This window comes from Protopterus annectens, chromosome 6.part0, assembly GCF_019279795.1.
Source record: "Protopterus annectens isolate FY-2018-M chromosome 6.part0, PAN1.0, whole genome shotgun sequence".
Lineage (NCBI taxonomy): Eukaryota > Metazoa > Chordata > Ceratodontiformes > Protopteridae > Protopterus > Protopterus annectens.
This window is the reverse complement of record NC_056737.1, coordinates 77,151,495-77,169,650: the sequence shown is the minus strand read 5'-3', so window position 1 is coordinate 77,169,650 and position 18,156 is coordinate 77,151,495. Positions and strand designations below refer to the sequence as shown.

At 45.0% G+C, this 18,156-nt stretch overlaps 1 protein-coding gene across 1 annotated transcript in view; it reads right to left on the bottom strand.

Moving 5' to 3' along the window:
- Positions 1–18,156, bottom strand: part of TTC8 (tetratricopeptide repeat domain 8) — a gene marked incomplete in the record, with an annotated part of 1,400,571 nt that overhangs the window by 1,135,555 nt on the left and 246,860 nt on the right. The window contains 1 exon segment of the mRNA XM_044073859.1: positions 1,700–1,787. Coding sequence (XP_043929794.1) covers positions 1,700–1,787 — 88 coding nt within the window.

Here is an 18,156-nt window from a genome sequence, read left to right as displayed (position 1 = left end):
GTGGAAGCCTTAACCCCTTTGGGACCCTGAGAAATTGTTTCTGGGTCAGCAGCAGGGTTTTTATAAAGAAATTTATGAGAGTCTGGGACCCTGTAGTACCTGTCTGGCTTGACTGGTGCAGGGGTAAAGAATCAGAAGACAGACTGGATTCAGAGAAAACATCATCAACAATATCAAGGACAGGGGGGATAGCCAGAGGCATGTGCTGAGGCAATAAAAGAAAGTCTTTGAGCCTTTTCTTGGATTCTGAATAATCCTGGCTCTCCTAATGGAAATGCTCCCTCATGGTGTGCAAGGTTTCCCCAAAAGAATAATCCTCAGGCGGAGAGGCTGAAGGTATAGATTCTTCAGCATCAGAGTCCTCATAGGGAGGGAGAGAATATCCCTGATCTGAAGAGGAATCAGAGGAAATAGAAACCTGGTCAGAGGAGTCATAGTCAGTGTCTTGCCTAGGCCTTTTATCAGGAGGGGGATGGGAACCCCTGATCAAAGTAATTAGGTCCTCGGCCATTTTAAGCATCTGTTTCTTTGGCATGGATGACTGTCCAGGACAATGCTGTACTTGTTTCCTTGTCTGTAATGGTGTTTTTGACTTTGCCTTGGCTGCTATAGTGGACTTAATAGTAAGTTGTGAAGGTTTTGAAAACACCCTCAGAAGCCGATGCCTGCTCAGCGGCTCCAGACTCATCTGAGGGAATAGTTTCCGCAGGCCCAATACCTTGAGTTTCCAGAGGCCTAGGTGTCTCCACGTGGGAGTCGGATACAGCCTGTGGCTCTGAGGTAGTGGGTGTCAGGGGCTGAGAAAGCGCCTCACTGAGAACCGGCGACTGACCTAGAAGAGGCTTCGTCGTCGGTTTTGGACCTCGGATGCCTGTCTTTTCCCTTGTCTTTGCGTTTTTTATGAATTCCGGTCGTCGGTTGTTCCAACAGTATTATGTAGTTAAACCTTCGGCCAAAGTAATGTAAAGCAAAATCAAACCTTTGCTTAATAGTGCATTTGTTGAATCTAGCACAAAACTGGCAGCTAGTGATGTCGTGGTCAGGGCCTAGGCAAGGAATACAGTAAGAGTGTAAGTCCTTATGAGGTATTTGCTTCCCACAAGAAATACAATTGTTAACTTTTACTGACATCAGTCTGGAGCAAGAAAAAGTTTCCCCAACGGGATACTTAGCTTTATTGAAGACTTCGGTTCTGAAATTCGATTTCGAAAATCTCAGGAGTCGGCTGACCGGCACTTGCGAACTGCTTTTGCTTCGGGCACCGCGCGGCAAGAAAGACTGAAGAAAATGGTGTCGGCTGCATCTTTTATACCCCTGGCGCACTGATGTCAGGGAAGAGGTGACAGCAAAGACGCCGGACCTAGATTTTGGAATTCTGGCTGACTACGGGTAGCCTGCCAGCAGGATAACCCAAGTGTAATGACTGCAACAGTGAAACATGATGAACATGTGATGTTCTCTTGGAACATACATACATACCTTAGCACAGATTTGCCAGTATGATCTCTTCTGACTTTGAAACAAGAGAGACTCGTTCTCTTATCACCAAGGAAGGACAGCTACCCTACAGATATTCAGGAGACTGTTTAAGCATTGAAGACCTCATGTTCTGACTGTATGTTTATATCAAAGGCATTAGAATTAACAGACTACACCAATGCATCACTAAAATACATATTTAGCTGACTATGTATGGTACCTTTGTAAGATAAAGGAATATGTCCACCATGTCTTGCTGTTTAAGAGCAGACTTGTACTGTTTCTCTGCTTCACGGTACATTCCAAGCCTAAAAAAAAAATTTGAATCACATTCAAAATACAATACATATTGCATCTTTAAAGGAAAATATATGTTACACTACTTCAGTGCAATAGGAATGCTGACATTGGGAAATCATAAAGAATAACAAAAGGGCCCAAGTGCTAATGGCATTAGTAGCGTTGAGATGCTGACTTTTAAACTAACAATGAAAGGTCACATGAATGAACTAACTTGAGATCAAGAGTGCAGATACGTATATGCTATGTACTCCACAGAATACACTTCTTTAAAATAATTAATTTCATGTAATGGTGTGTGACATATTTAATATACATTTTTTTTCAGCATAAATTCACAAAATGCTGATGCAGTTGTCAGCACTTTCTTAACAGACAAGGTGGCATACTGTCATCTTTCACAATTAATACCACAGACACTTTCAGAACAAAGTGACTTAATAAAACTCAGGTTTTTATAACACCATCAAATGGATCACATAATACAAAACATTGAAAATAAATGGAACAAAAGCCAGGCAACTGTAAACATTAATTAGTTGACAAATGGGTAAGCTTTATGTGTGTGTCAAAATCACATTAAAACTGGGAGAGTCCAAGACGGCCATGGCAGTGTATGCAGTTGAAAGGAGAGTTCTGGGCACAGATATTAAGTTGTCCAAAATCTTAACATAGCAGTAGATGCCCTTCTCTTCACTGTTGCAGTATTATTTACAGAAGGGATCGCCTGCCTAAGAAAGCCCAACACCTGGCTAGTATATCAAAGCCTTTAAATCTTATAGGCACCATATGCCACATGTATGCTCCCCGCGTAAGGCGAAGGGCATAAAGTGAAGTAAGGAAGCAGACACACAGAACTGAATTGCCCCAGGTGGAACAGAATACTATTAGGGACAAAAGAGAACATGTACATCCAGAAGGAAAAAGACAGAATACAAAGGCAGGAAGAGCTAGAAAAGAGGGATAAGGAGGGAGGGACTGACTACTGCAACAGTGAAGAGTACGACATTTACTGCTATGGTAAGATTTCTAGACAACTGTACTATGTCCCTCTATTCTTTATAGAAGGGGAGTACAAGAGTTAAGGTGAAGGAGGCTGGGAGAAGAAAGGCACAGAAGGGCCCTCTACAAACCCATGCAGAACAGCCCTGGCAAAACTCACCCTGGCCCTAGATATAACATCTAATTTATAATGCTTAGTGAAAGGGGTTGGGGTCGATATAATGGTTAAAGTCCCCAAATGATGTCAACATCCTACAAGAGGGACTTATACAAATGACTGGTGCCAAAGCCATGGGCTAAAACTCAATACAAAGAAAATGCATCATCACCCCCTTCAGCAAGGGTGATGTCCTTGCAGATTACATCATTAATAACAACACCCTAAGCATGCAATCAGCGGTGAAAGACTTGGGCACACAGGTTGACAGCAACCTTTCCTTTGACCACCACGTCTCCACGGTGGTAAGAAAGGCTTTGTACTTTGCCCACCTCATAAGGGCATTGCATCCAGAACAAAAGAGGTTATAACCCTCCCCCCCGTATTCCTCATTCATCAAGCCCAATAATAAGCGTACAATGCTACCTTTGGTATGTACTTTACCAGGCACCTGCAGCAACTGGAAAGACCTCAAAGTTTTCTTACACAGAAAATTCAGGGTCTTCAGTATATGTCATACGTTGACAGACTGAAATCACTGTCACTATACTCTGCATCTTACAGACTACTCAGGGGTGACCTCTGCCTTGCATATGAAGCAATCTCAGATCCTCCTCTAATGGAAATGCTCCACATATGTAAATCACAAGGCACAAGATGCACTTGTTCTAGGGAACTCAGCCTAGTATGTGACATCAACAGGACTTGCTGGACAGACAGATCTGTTTCATAGAGGTTACCTCTCTGGAAACAAACTTCCAATTCAGGTGAAGCAGAGCCCCTTTCTGACCCTATTTAAGCATATTTTGGATGACTGGATGGGGAACAAATTCACCTTGGGAGTTTCACGTGTCCCTCTTGGACAGGGACAGTAGGTTGTTAACTTAATACCTTGATATTCTTGGGGACAGGAGTTGTACTTGGCTAGGCTTGTAAGGGACCTACGGCCATTAGCCTAGTAACATCCTATGCTCCTATGAAAGTATGAACAGAAGACCAAGTAGCAGCCTCAAGAATGGAATCAGTGTCCAAACCCTTGAAAAGGGCACCAGATGAGGCAACTGCCCTAGTAGAATGTGCCTTTACATATGAAGAAAGACATTTGCCATGAAAAAAATAAAAAGAAATGTCCCTAGAAAACCAAGTTGAGTTGGTTTGCTAGGAAACAGCAAAACCTAAACTCCTTGGATGAAAAGAAATAAAAAGTTACTCAAGACTTGTGAATTGCCTTTGTTTTATCCAAATAATACCTCAGTTGTCTATACAGATCTAAAGTGTGAAGAACCTTCTCAATGGCAGACTGTGGAGAAGGAAAAAGAAAGGAAGGTGAACAGTCTGTCTGATTAAAGGACAATTCATTAACCACCCTAGAAATAAAAGATATCCTGTCTGTGTGAAAAACTAAAACAAGAGAAATAACCATGACAGCCTGAAGTTCAGAAACTTTCTTGGCCAAAGTAAAAGCCAAAAACAGAACAGTCTTCCAACTGCAATGTTGTAAGGAAGCTGAAGAAAAATGTTCAAGAGGAGCCAAAGTCAAATTTTCAAGTGCACAATTGGGGTCCCAAGAAGGTGGAAGAGGCTTTCTGAGAGGCTTGACATGAAGAACACTTTTAAGAAATTGCCTGACCTCAAATCGAGAAGCCAAATGAATGAAGATTCAAGGGCAGGCAAGCAGAAATTGCTGACAGGTAAGCTTTAACTGAAGAATATGCCAACTCAGCATGCAGCAGATCACACAAATAAGAGAGCACCAGACGAAACCTCACAGAGAGGGGATCCTGATGGCAAGAAAATCTTTTAAATTTGGGCATATATGATTTCCTGGTATTGAGTTTTCTGGCCTCCTGCAGAACCTAGAACCCATCCTCAGAAAAGAGGTGCTTAAAAGGAATCAATACCCTACTATCACAGTGTCATTTGAAAAGTGACGAGGCAAGGATGGATAAGAAATCCCTTATCTGGTGTGAGAACATTCGCCCAGTGAGGTAACTTGTGGTGAATGCCCCAGCAAAGTGATAAAGAAGGTGAGGAAACCAATGCTGTCTAGAACAAAAGCAAGTTCCTAGCAAGATTTTGTGAGAGTCCTGCCTGATCTACTGCAGAACTTGTGGCAACAGAGGAAGGGGGGAGAAGGTATACAGAAACATTCCCCTCCAAGGAAAAGACAGGGCATCCACTTTCCAAGACAGAAGATTTTGTACTTTTCAACAGAATAGAGCAAGTTGTCTGTTCAGAAGGGAGGCAAAAAGATCTACCTAAGGAATATCCCACTGAAGGACAATGTCCAAGAACACACATCTCTGAAGGATCCATTCGTGAGCCTGTGTTCTGGACCTGCTCAGAGAGTCTCCCACTAGACTGTGCTCTGAAGGAATATAAATTGCCTGAAGATTCCCTTGATACCCGATTGCCAGATCCCATGCCTGAAGAGCTAATCTGCAAAGCAGGTAGGATCTCATAACTCCCTGTTTGTTACTGTATCACTTCGCAGTGGTATTGTCTGCGAAGACTGAGGGGGCATATGTGGAAAAGGGAATAAAACTTGCACAGCCAGAAGCAGAGCTCTCATCTCTTTTATTTTGATATGATCTGAACTCTGATGAAGAAACCCTGTACCTTTAGAGGGCTAGAAGAAGTCCTCCACCCAAGTCTGAGGTGTCTGTGAACAGTTCCCGAGAATGAACTGGAGCCTGAAAGGGTAGTTCCGTATTGAGAGAGAGTTGCTGAATTTAGCACTGACGTTCGAGTTTGAGACATAGTAAAGGAACATGGAACTCCAGAGATTTGCAACATTGAAGCCACAATGATATGAGGTACCACTGCAGCTTTTTTCATATGGAGCCTGGCGAGAGAAAACATGGGAATAATGGAGGACATAAACCCAGAATCCTAAGAACTTCCCTTTGAGAGAGGACACAGGAAGGAGAGACTGGAAAAAAGGTTATCAGAGACAAAACCTTGAGAGCAGGAAGAGAAGACAACATGGGAATAGTTTGAAGCCTACACGCAGAAAAATATGATCCTTGAAGGGCATCAGAACCAATTTCTTGAGATTTATAGGGAGTCCCAGACTTTGTAAAAACAAATTGTATTGTGGAGATTCTACAACAGACTGCTAGAAGAAGAAGCCTGAATGAGCAGGTCATCTAGACAGTGGAAAATATACACTCTTCGACGGGTGCAAAAAGCAATGAAAGGAGAGCCACATTTGGCAAGTACGCTTAGAGCAGTAGAAAGGCCAGACAGCAAAGCAGAAAACTGGAAATTTCCTGAACAGAGGGTGAATGGGGACATGAAGGTATGTATCTTTGAGGACTAAAGAAACCAAGGCCTGGGGGAAAAAGAAGAAAAAACAAAGACCTGAAGAGACATCATCTGGAAAGAATGGACCTTGAAAAAGGTGTGCAAAGAAAGATCCAGAAATGGTTTCCACGTATCCTCCTTCAGAGAAAACAAATTATGGAGTAAGACCCCTTTCTCACATGGGTGAGTGGAACAGGCTGAATGCTGCCCTCATCCAAAAGGGCCAGCAAACCTCTAGGAAATGAGGAAGTTGTTCTTGAGGAGGTTGTGGAATGCCTGATGAGGGGGGAAGGGATTTCCAAACTATGAAATACCACTGACAAATTACAGACAGCACCCAAAAGTCTGAGGTGATCTGATGCCAATTTCGAAGAGACAGAACAGAAAAAGGCAGAGTAAAAACAGGACCTGGCCAAGGGGAAGAGGAAGCAAATGTTAAATGGAGACAGGCTTGTCCTGAAAATAAAGCGTCTAAGACAAAGGAGTCTGAGTGGATTTAGCAGAGCGAATTTGCCTAGATCCCTTCTTACCTTTGAGAGTTGGGCAAAGCTTGCCTACAGACAAAGGCGAACTTAAAAGGGTAATTCTATGGAATGTGGCAAACAGGGAAGACAAAAATATGTTTGTGTTCCTGCAAGGCCTTATCCTTATCCTAGCGGGACTTAAGCAAGTCAGCAGCAGCTGTTTCAAATAGTTTGTTGCTATCCACAAAAGCATTAAAAAGCGTGGCTTTAATATCACCAGGTAAGGCATGAAGATGTAGCCAAGAATAATTCCTCATCACAGAACCAAAAGTAGGAACCATGGACTCTGAGGAAAGCACTAGATTGGTCTGCAAGGCTTTCACTATCTTCTAGAGAGACATCTGGGGAGGCTGGAAAGCAACCGGATCAAGCCTAGTCTTACGGCAGAAGGATGACCTTTGGGATGGGAGCATTCTGTCAAGAAGGCGGCCAAAAGTGTAAGTCTTTGGTTCTCAAGGTATATGGAAAAGGAAGATAAAGTACATAGGGTTTGGGGACAAATGTTTGGCAGACTGCATATGATTGTGGAAGCATTCATACAAAAAAAAAAAAAAAAAAGGCACTTATCGTGATGGTTTTCTTTATGGGAATCTGCCTCCCACACTGACATTTTCCCTTCTTGGATGACATAAATATAAGTACACTACAAAAATTAAAAAGGTAGAGAAGAAACTCCAAAGGGGCACTTATCTGAAGACAGCTTGGTAATCAGCACAGTTCAGACTGACGTTCAATAATGGCATTCAGACTGGTGTCAACGATGCTCTGATTACATCCTACACCTTACATGGGAGCATACATGTGATGTACAGTGCTATAAGATCTAAAGGTTTTGGTATACTGGCCAGATGTTGGGTTATCCAAAGCAGGAGATCCCTTCTGTAAAGAATACTGCAACAGTGGTACTAAAGGACATCTATTTAAAACACAAAGTCTGCCAACTGCTGTAAATTAACAGAAATTGATAGCTGAAGTGTCCAGAAGATCAAAAAAGAGAAAGTGAAGTAAAAGGTAGAGCAACTGTGGGAACTCAGCAACTGAAAGCACTGTGGAGCATAAGTGGATAAAGCATTTGGCAATCACAGCTGAAAGAGGCAAAGATAAAACAAATACACTCTGGGATTTTCAAGATAAGCAGTTCCCTGTTGGAATATACAGAGAGAAATAACAAAAGCTGCAAGTAATAGATGATTAAAAAAGAAGTTATGTACTCACCATAATGTTCCATGTATGTAGTCCATCTCGCCGAACATTATTACGTGTGGGTTTGGAGCTGATCCTCGGCTCCAACTCAGCCGCTTAGAAAGCCTGAAAACTTCTGATTGGCTCGTGGCTAATAGGTATCCCATGGTGCATGCGCACATTCCCCAGATCTTGTTTGCTACTAGTCTATCAGGATAAGACAGGAAAAAAGACAAAGGTCCGGAAGAATAAACTGTAATAAAAAGTGCCCTTGTGGTATAAACTACTGCAGAAAAGGAAAAACTGTATCCAGATCCTCCAGGAAGGGGCTGGTGGGTGGGTTCGAAATAATGTTCCGCGAAATGGACTACATACATGGAACGTTATGGTGAGCACATAACTTCTTTATGTTATGTAGTCCTATCTCGCGCCTCCATTATTACGTGTGGGACAGCGTCCCTAGCATCTTGAATGGGTGGCTCACTGGAAAATACTCCTGAGTACCGTGGAACCAAACAAGGCTCTACCACTGGAAGTTAAATCCAATTTATAATGAGAAATGAAGGTATGAGGGGTAGCCCATGTTGCTGCTGCACATATATTATCAATAGGTGTCCTGGCTTGGAAAGCAGCAGAAGTAGAAAATGAGCTGGTGGAATGCGCTTTAACTTTAAAAGGTAACTCTTTTCCCTGAATACTGTAAATAAAGAAAATACAACTAGAGATCCAATTCAATAGTGTAACCTTGGAAACTGGCAAGCCCATTCTCGCCTCAGCAAAAGAAACAAACAGCTGTTCTGATTTTCTAAATCCTTTGGTCCTGTGGATATAGAAACACAGTTGTCTATGCACATACAATTGGTGGAATGTATACTCTGCTTTATTGGAGTGATTAGGGAGGAACACTGACAATTCAATTGTTTGGTTTAAGTGAAATTGAGAACAGACTTTAGGAATAAAAGAAGGATTGGTCCGGAGAGAGACCCCGTCTTTGTGAAAAATTAAATATGGAGGTTTAACAGACAGGGCCTGTAATTAAGAAACTCGTCTGGCTGAGGTTATTGCTACCAGAAAAAGAGAGTCTTCCAAGACAGGAATTTCAACTGACAACTATGGGCTGGTTCAAAAGGTGGCAGAGTAAGTCTAGACAGGACTAGATTCAGGTCCCAAGGAGGAATGGGGTCTTGCACAGGAGGTCTTAACATCATGGAACCCCTAAGAATAGATTTGCACAGTTTGTGAGACATAATACTGGAATCATTAATCCCCACATGAAAATTAGATATTGCTGCTAGCTGAACTTGGAGTGTAGCAGCCGCTGAACCCTAGTGAAAGAGTTCTGAAAGAAACTCTAGAACAATAGTAATGGGAGCTGTAAATGGATCAACTTCTCTGTTGTGGGCCCATATAGAAAATCTCTTCCATTTACTGTGATACAATTTTCTAGTCGAAGGCTTGTGAGAAGAGGTAATAATATGAGTTACAGATGGAGACAGATCATGAAGCCTGACTAGTGACGGAACTGGAGCAGCCATGCTGTCAGTTTGAGAGTGTGGAGACTGGGGTGAAGAGAACCTGACATGTGTGTCAGGAGGTCTGGCACTGGGTCCAGAGTCCATGAGTAGTCTAGCAGATGAGGCCCGAGAAAAGGGAACCAAATCTGACAAGGCCAGTAAGGAGTGATGAGGATCATCTTGCTTCCCAAAAGCATTGCTTTCTGTATGACCTTGGGGATGAGTGAAAAGGAGGAAAAGTATAAAGGAGTCCCGGGGGCCAATCGTGGACTAGTGCATCTCTTGGAGACTCTCCCAGAGGGGGGATGAGAGAGAAAAAGGTGCTGCATTTGGTATTGATGGGGCTGGCAAAGAGGTCGCAGCAGGGTTGTCCCCACTTGTGGATACTGGGTATTTTCTGGTTCAAGGACCATTCGTGAGGTAACAATATAGCCCTGCTTAGCTTGTCCGCTATCACGCTGGAAGTCCCTGGGATGTGCGTTGCAATGAGAAAGCGTTGGGAGGAAATCGCCCAATTCCAAACTCGCAGGGCCTTTCGACATAAGGGGTATGATCTGGTCCCCCTTGATTGTTTAGATACCAGACCACCGACATGTTGTTGGTCTGGATAGCTATCGTCCCTAGAGGGAGAAAGTCATGAAGTGCTTGCAATGCTAGAAGCACCGCTCTCATCTCTAGGACATAGATATGCAGATGAGCCTCCTGCTCTTGCCATGTGCCTTGGACAGTCCTGCCAAGATAATGCCCCCCCACCTTATCTGAGAGGCATCTGTGGTCACAGTGGCAATGGTTGGTGCGGTACAAAGGGAGTCCCTGTGGTGAGATGACCTGGTTGAATCCACCAGCGTAGGTCCTTTTTGCAAGAATCTGTAATCAGAATCTGATGATGTAGAGGCAACTGCTGAAACGACTACCGGGATGACAGGAGCCATTGGAGTATTCTCATATGTAGTCTTGCTAAAGGTATCAAGGTTATGGTCAATGCCATAGTTCTGAGAAGCTGCAACACCACCTTCGCTTTGACTCTTCGAAGGGGAAGTATCCTGTAAATTTGTTGCACAAGATTCTTATTTATGTCTGTAGGTAGTCTGGCTGTCATATCGACCGTGTCTATGTTTGCTCCTATAAAAGTTATAGACTGAGTGGGCAAAGTAGAGGATTTTTCCCAGTTTATCAAGATTCCCAACTGGGAACAGAGCTTGATTGTGGAATCTCTCAACTGAACTAGGCAATGCCTGGTGGTGGCGGTCAGAAGCCAATCGTTCAGGTATGGAAAGACTTGGATTCCCTGATGCCTCAAATGAGCTGTGACTACTGCCATGCACTTGGTGAACACCCAAGGGACTGTGGTGAGACCAAAGGTCAGCACCCGAAACTGGTAATGATTGGTTCCCAGCTGGAAGCGTAGGTAGCTCCTTGATGCTTTGTCCATCATTATGGGGTTGTAGGCATCCTGGAAATCTATTGAGCAAATCCAGCTGTCTCTCCCTAACAGAGGGAGTATGGATTGTAGAGTGACCATTTGGAACTTAGACTTCTTTACATACTCATTTAACCAGCTGAGGTCTAGGATGGGTCTCAAGTCTCCTGTTCTTTTTGGAACTAAAAAGAACCTGGAGTATGTTCCGAATCCTGCCTGGTCTGTTGGGACCTTTTGGATGACTCTTTAACAGCAGCTTTTCTATCGCTATAGCTGCTTGATCCCTGTGATTGGGTGGTACAGCTGGGATCCTTTTGGGAGGGAGTGGTGGAAGGGAAAAGGGTATAGAGTAACCTCTGGTGATAATGTCTTGTACCCACTTGTCTTGAGTGAGATTTAGCCAGGCTTCTGGGTACAAGGACAGGCAATCCCCGACCGGCTCCAGAGACACACAGTCGGGTTCCACATTAAGAACGCTGATAGGGACGGTCACGAAAGGAATCGCAACCTCCATGATTTTGTGGACCTCCCCTGCCTCTAGGGCGACGTCTACCATTATGTCCTCCTCCCCTGCATCTGAAGGAGGAATCACCCTATGTGTCCTGGAAAGGTCTCTGTGATTTCTTGAACCACATTTTGTCGCTCTTCTGACCTTTAGGTTAAGGTCTAGAAGGAACGGTAAAACGGACTCCCATGGCAGAGAAAGTCTTTTCTTCCTGCTCACACCTGGTGAGGGTATATTTCACCTTGGGTCCAAAAAGAAAGGATCCGTCCATGGGAGCATTGGTGAATGTAGGCTTGAAAGGCTCAGCAAAGTTGCATAGACGCATCCAGGAATGTCTCCTTAAGGAGACTCCTGAACCCGCTGGCCTACTCGCACCATCAGCTGCGTATGAGATCAGCCGCGTGGATGAGTTAACAATAGATGTGAGAGTAGCCAACTGAGCTGACACGGTAGATGGGTAGATGGGACTGCTTCAGTAGAGGTACCCTGAAGAGCATCTCCTAACTCCTTTAGATCATCTCTCTGAAGTCTCGTAAAATGTGATAGATAGTTCAGCGATCGGAGTCTAAAAGCCGCTGAAGAGAATATACGCTTCCCATACATATCCATCGTTTGGAATTCCTTATTAGGTGGATGAATAGAAGCAGAAGTCTCTGCTAGCTCCTTCTTAGTTGCCATCGCCACCGCCACGGCATCAACAGGTAAATCCTTGGATAAAAACTCTTTGTCTTTAGGAGCAGAAAGAAATTTATTTGGCCTCCTGTGGACCGGTTCCACGGCATCAGGAGTCTGCCATGCTTTCTGACTCACAAGATCCAGTAATTTATCAAATGAAGGAGACACCCATGAAGCTGAGGGTTGAGACCCAAAAGCCTTCAGGTACACTGAGTCCTCATCGGACAGGGTAACGGTGGGCCAGCCGCCACTCTGCCTGAGAATCTCCAAAATGTCTGCAAAGGAGACATCTTCAAATGATGACTTAAGGGACCCTCCGACTCATCGAGATCAGTGTCAGATGTGACAGACTCATCAGGGGAGTCTACATGCTTCCTCTTACATGATCTCTTCTGAGGGGGCTCCTCAGCGGGGTCTTCTGGGGAGGTCTCGGAAGATCGGGGACCACCCAAATGGGGGTCCTGAGGCTGTGAGTCTCTACCATCCCGGGGGGGGGGAGAGAGGATGTTGAGACCGCAGTCGGCGCTTGAGGGAGTATAGCATCAGTACTCCTACGTGGTATGGCTGAACTATCCAACAGGCTCCTCATCCTCACAAAGCCTGATTCCTCCGGCTCCGAACGACTACCGGCTCCGAAGACAGCATAGGTGCCGATGGCTCCAAAGGAATTGGCTCCGAGAACAATGTAGAGTCCGAGCTCACTCGGGCCGATGCACCAAGAGAAAGACTCGGCACTGAAGAGGTTCGGTTCCAAGAGTCCCCCTCGGGCCCAACCAAAGAGCTTCGGACCCCAGACACTTCGGATGGCGCCGACAGTGTCGGAGCAGAGCTCAGCTCCGAGACAACCATATGGGGTGCTGGAGCCGAAGACACCACTATAGTCAGTACCGACAGCATTGGCTCCAAAGGCTTAATCTGGGTTGGAGAAGGAAAAGAGCAGGATCGGTAGCAGAAGTCGGTCCAGAGACAGAAATGATCAGAGCCGATAAAAATTTTGGCAAGGCCGACGACTTAAGGAGTCTGAGCACCACTCTCTCGATGTCTTCTTCAGATAAGTTTCTGGAGGATCTGGAGGACAGTGTGGGAGACCTCGCTCTCTCCAATACAGGCAATTTTAGAGAAGGAGAGACCGGTGGAATGTCTGCAGACCAGCTCCGAAGAGGACTGCTAGTGATTGGCACTGAAGCACTTGGTGCCGATACTGCAAGGTCTGTGTCCAGAATCTCAATCGGCTCCGAAGACAGTGGAGCCGAAGAGACAGTGACCAGCTCCGATTTTGGTAACTTCTGTGGAGGTTCAGAGACAGAAGTTGAGGCTGGAGAAGGCCTTTTAGAGGTCTTGCCCTTATCTTTTCTAGAAGACTGCGACTTAGCAGAGGAGGAAGAACTGGCTAGGTCTTCCTCGAAGGAAGGTTTTAACATGCATTTTAGGATCAGCTTATTCTTCCATTCCTGGAGCACTATAGGGCTAAGGAATGACAAAAGAGACAAGTTTCTTGAAGATGCATGGCCCCTAAACAGTACACACAGATGCTATGTCCATCAGTGATGGACATTTTCTGCGTGCATTTAGTACACTTTTTAAATCCTGACTGTTTATGCTTTTTATGTTCTTTGGACATAATGGCAGTAGCGAAAAAAACAACACACTCACACAACAAGAGAGGAACTAGATCCTCTAACTTAAACAGATCTAGCCCTAACACTCACAACAAAAAATAAAAGGTGGTTTTACTATGTTCTCTAACTTAAATGAACCTAGTGCAAGGAAAAAGGGAAACAAACCAGCACCTCTAAGTTAAACTGTCTAGTCTAAAAGCACACACTCACGGGAACCACACACAAAAGGCCAAAAGGCCCAAGAATTTTATAAGCAGTAAAAAGTCAAATCCAGTTAACAGACACAAATTGGTATCAAAATAAAGCTATCAGCAATCAGAATAACACTTCACATGAAGCCAAAAACTCCTAAAAAGAAGTAATAATAAAGAACTAAATCACTTAGCCATGGCCAACCAAAAGAAGCTTCCGACTGAAGACGCGGCAAACGAGATCTGGGGAATGCGCGCATGCACAATGGGATACCTATTAGCCACAAGCCAATCAGAAGTTTTCAGGCTTTCTAAGCGGCCGAGTCAGAGCCGAGGATCAACTCCAAACCCACACATAACAATGGAGGTGAGATAGGACTACATAACATCAAGAAGTTCAGAGCAAGTAACTGGTAGCTAAACAGCTGAAAAGGAGATGAAAGAAAAAATAGTGGAACAGCAATTAAAGCATGAACAAATGGCACAGAAAAACTGTTTGAACTCAAAGATACCTCAAACAGAGACAACTTTTAGTTATGTACTCACCATAACTTCAGATGTTTGGGATCCATCTCGCCTACATTCTGACTGATGGGTTCGGAGCCGATCCTCGGCTCCGACTCGGCACGCTTATGCCAAAGAACGAAGTCTCTTATTGGCTGAGCTTACTATATCCCAGGATGCACCACTACCAGTCCCCCAGATCTAGTTTGTCCGCATACATGCACACACGCATGCACTGCTTATATAACATTGACAGATGATACAAGATAAACAGTAGAACTCAAACCGTTCAATCTCTTCTGATCTCCAAGGCAGGGGGAAGGAGGGTGGGTATTAGGAATGTAGGCGAGATGGATCCCAAACATCTGAAGTTATGGTGAGTACATAACTAAAAGATGTTATGTGATCCTATCTCGCCTACATTCTGACTGATGGGACAGTGTCCCTAGCACCTAAATCCTGGGTGGCTCACTGGAAAACACTCCTGAGTACCGTGGAACCAAATGATGCTTGCCCTTTAGATGCCACATCCAATTTATAGTGGGAAATGAAAGTGTGCGGGTTGGACCAAGTAGCCGCAGCACAAATCTCAGAAATAGCGAGCTTGGAATGGAATGCAATAGAGGTAGCCATAGCTCTAGTACAGTGAGCTTTGACAGAAGTTGTAAGTTGTTTATTTGAAGAGGAATAAGCCTGAGTTATGCAATCTCTGATCCATTTGGCAATAGTAGCTTTAGTGATGGTTTTACCCAGTTTATTATCTGAAAAGGACACAAACAATTGATCTGTTTTTCGAATTTGTTGAGTCCTTTCTAGATAGAAGCGCAATTGCCTGTGAACATCCAATGTATGGAAGGTGTATTCTGCTTTGTTTGAAAATTTTGGAAAGAAAACTGGTAGCTCTAAAGACTGTTGGAGACAGAGATTGGAACAAACTTTTGGGACAAAAGATGGATTAGGCCTAAGTGATACTCTATCCTCGTGAAAAATCAAGTACGGTGGTTTGATAGATAGGGCTTGAAGTTCTGAAACTCTTCTTGCAGAGGTAATTGCAATTAAGAAGGCAGTTTTCCAAGACAGATATTTCAAATCACATGTAGCAGCCGGTTCAAAGGGGAAGATGTTAAGGCACGGTACCAAATCAAGATCCCACGGAGGCGCAGGATGGAAAACTGAGGGTCTTAAAAGCACAGCACCTTTCATGAAAGTTTTACATAATCTGCTGCTCATCAACGGTGGGTCTATGGAATCGTGAAATTTGGAGATAGCTGCTAGTTGGACTTTAATAGTAGAGACTGAAGATCCTTGATTAAACAAGGATGTTAAAAATTTCAAGACCTCTGGTATCGGGGCAGTAATAGGATCTAAGCCTCTGAGTTGAGCCCAGATAGCAAACCTCTTCCACTTACTGTGATACAATTTCTTAGTGGTGGGTTTGTGGGCTGAAGATAAAATGTGAATAACTTCCGGGTCCAAGGTGTGATTTCTGACTAAAGTCGGAAGAGGAGGAGCCAAGCTGTTAATTTCAAAGTGTGAAGGGCTGGTGCTGTTGTCCCGACTGATGAACCAGAAGGTCCGGAACTAGATCCAAGAACCAAGGACCGTCCAGGGTATATTTCTGTAGGTAGGGGAACCATACCTGACGAGGCCAGTACGGGGCAATTAGAATCATTGTGGACCCCAATTGGGAAGCTTTCTGGATGACTTTGGGGAGGAGTGGAACCGGAGGGAAAGCATAAAGCAGTCCTGTTGGCCAAGGTTGGACTAGAGCATCCGTAGCTGTCTCCCCTTGACGCGGGGTCAAGGAAAATAACCTTTTGCACTTTGTGTTTCGTGGTGTTGCAAACAGGTCGCAGCACGGAGTCCCCCACCTTTTGAAAATCTGAGCTGCTACTGTTTCATTCAGAGACCACTCGTGAGGAGAGAGAATAGTCCTGCTCAGTCTGTCTGCTAATACATTGGATTTTCCTGGAATGTGGGTCGCTACCAGGAAGCTTGGTAGCCACTGCCCATTCCCACACCCTCATGGCCTCTCTGCAAAGGGGTAAGATCTGGTCCCTCCCTGTTTGTTTAGATACCAGACCACCGACATGTTGTCTGTGTGGATGGCGATAATGCCTTGAGGGAGAAACTTGTGGAGGGCTTGTAGGGACAGAAGTACAGCCCTCATTTCCAACACATTGATATGGAGAAATGTTTCGTTTGGAAGCCAAGAACCTTGAACTGACCTGCCCAGACAATGTCCCCCACCCGTCTGGGAGGCATCCGTTGTCAAGGTGGCCACCGGAGGGTATAACAAAGGGTCTTCCCTGATTCCGATTGGATGGCAGAAGCCACCAGCGGAGGTCCCGTTTGCACGTTTCTGTAATCAGTATGTGATGATTGAGGGGGAGATCCTGAAAAGACCATTGTGTCGATAATAGCCACTGGAGAATCCTCATATGCAACCTTGCCAGAGGAACTAGGAGAACTGTGGCAGACATTGAACCTAAAAGTTGCAGGACCATCCTGGCTGGGGCTTTGGATCTTAGAAGCAGGGCTCGGACTTGATCTTGTAATGTTTGTATCCTTTCGGTAGGAAGGAAGATTCGCATTAATTTTGAGTCTATCTCTGCTCCTATGAATCGTATGCGCTGGGAAGGCAGCAAGACAGACTTTGACCAGTTGAATGTAATTCCCAGGGAAGCACCCAGGGAGATGGTGGCTTGTAGGTTCTCTAGTAGTAGATGCCTGGTGGTGGCAGTCAGGAGCCAGTCGTCCAGATAGGGAAACACTTGGAATCCGAGACTCCTCAGGTGAGCAGTCACTACTGCCAAACACTTGGTGAACACCCTGGGGACTGTGGTGAGACCAAAGGGCAGTGCACAAAATTGGAAATGACTGTCTCCCAGGCTGAAGCGCAGATACCTCCTGGACGCCTGATGTATCGGTATGTGATAATAGGCTTCCTTGAGATCTATGGAGCACATCCAAACATCTTTCTCCAACAATGGGAGAATGGATTGTAAAGTGACCATTCGGAATTTGGACTTCATGACGGACTGGTTTAGTTTGCTGAGATCCAAAATGGGTCTCAGGTCCCCTGTCTTTTTTGGCACTAAAAAGAACCTTGAGTAATTTCCGGATCCGATCTGGTCTGTGGGGACCGGTTGGATGACTCCTTTTTCTAGCAGCTTTGAAGCTTCTACGGCTGCAATTTCCCTTTGACTGGGTGGTGGGTCCGGGATTTTTTTGGACGGTGGGGGTGGACGTGTGAAGGGAATGGTGTAACCTCCAGCAATAATCCGAAGCACCCAGCTGTCCTGAGTAATAGACTCCCAGGCTTTTAGGTGCTTGGAACGGCACCCGACTGGCTCGAGCAGCACAGCCGGGCAATCCCTCATGGAGTGTGGGAGGCTGAAGAGCCACGAAAGGACTCGCGGTCTCCAGTGTTGCGGGGCCTCTGCCGCCTCTGGGACGGCGTCTCCCAGAAAAATTTCCCCTCCTCTGCCTCTGGAAGGGGAATCTTCCTGCTGTTGAGGAAAGAATTTCTGTGATTTATGGAACCACATCTTCCCTCCTCTTTTAGCCTTGGGATAAGGCCGAAGGGAGTGGAAAATCGTGCTACGGCAGATAAAGTCTTTCCCTCCTGCTCACAGCGGTAAGAGTGTCTTTCACCTTGGGTCCAAACAAAGAGGACCCATCAAAGGGAGCGTCGGCAAAGGAAGACTTGAAGGCCTCCGCGAAATGACACAACGGAGCCAGGCTTGTCTTCGAGAGCCACGCCTGTGCCTGCCGC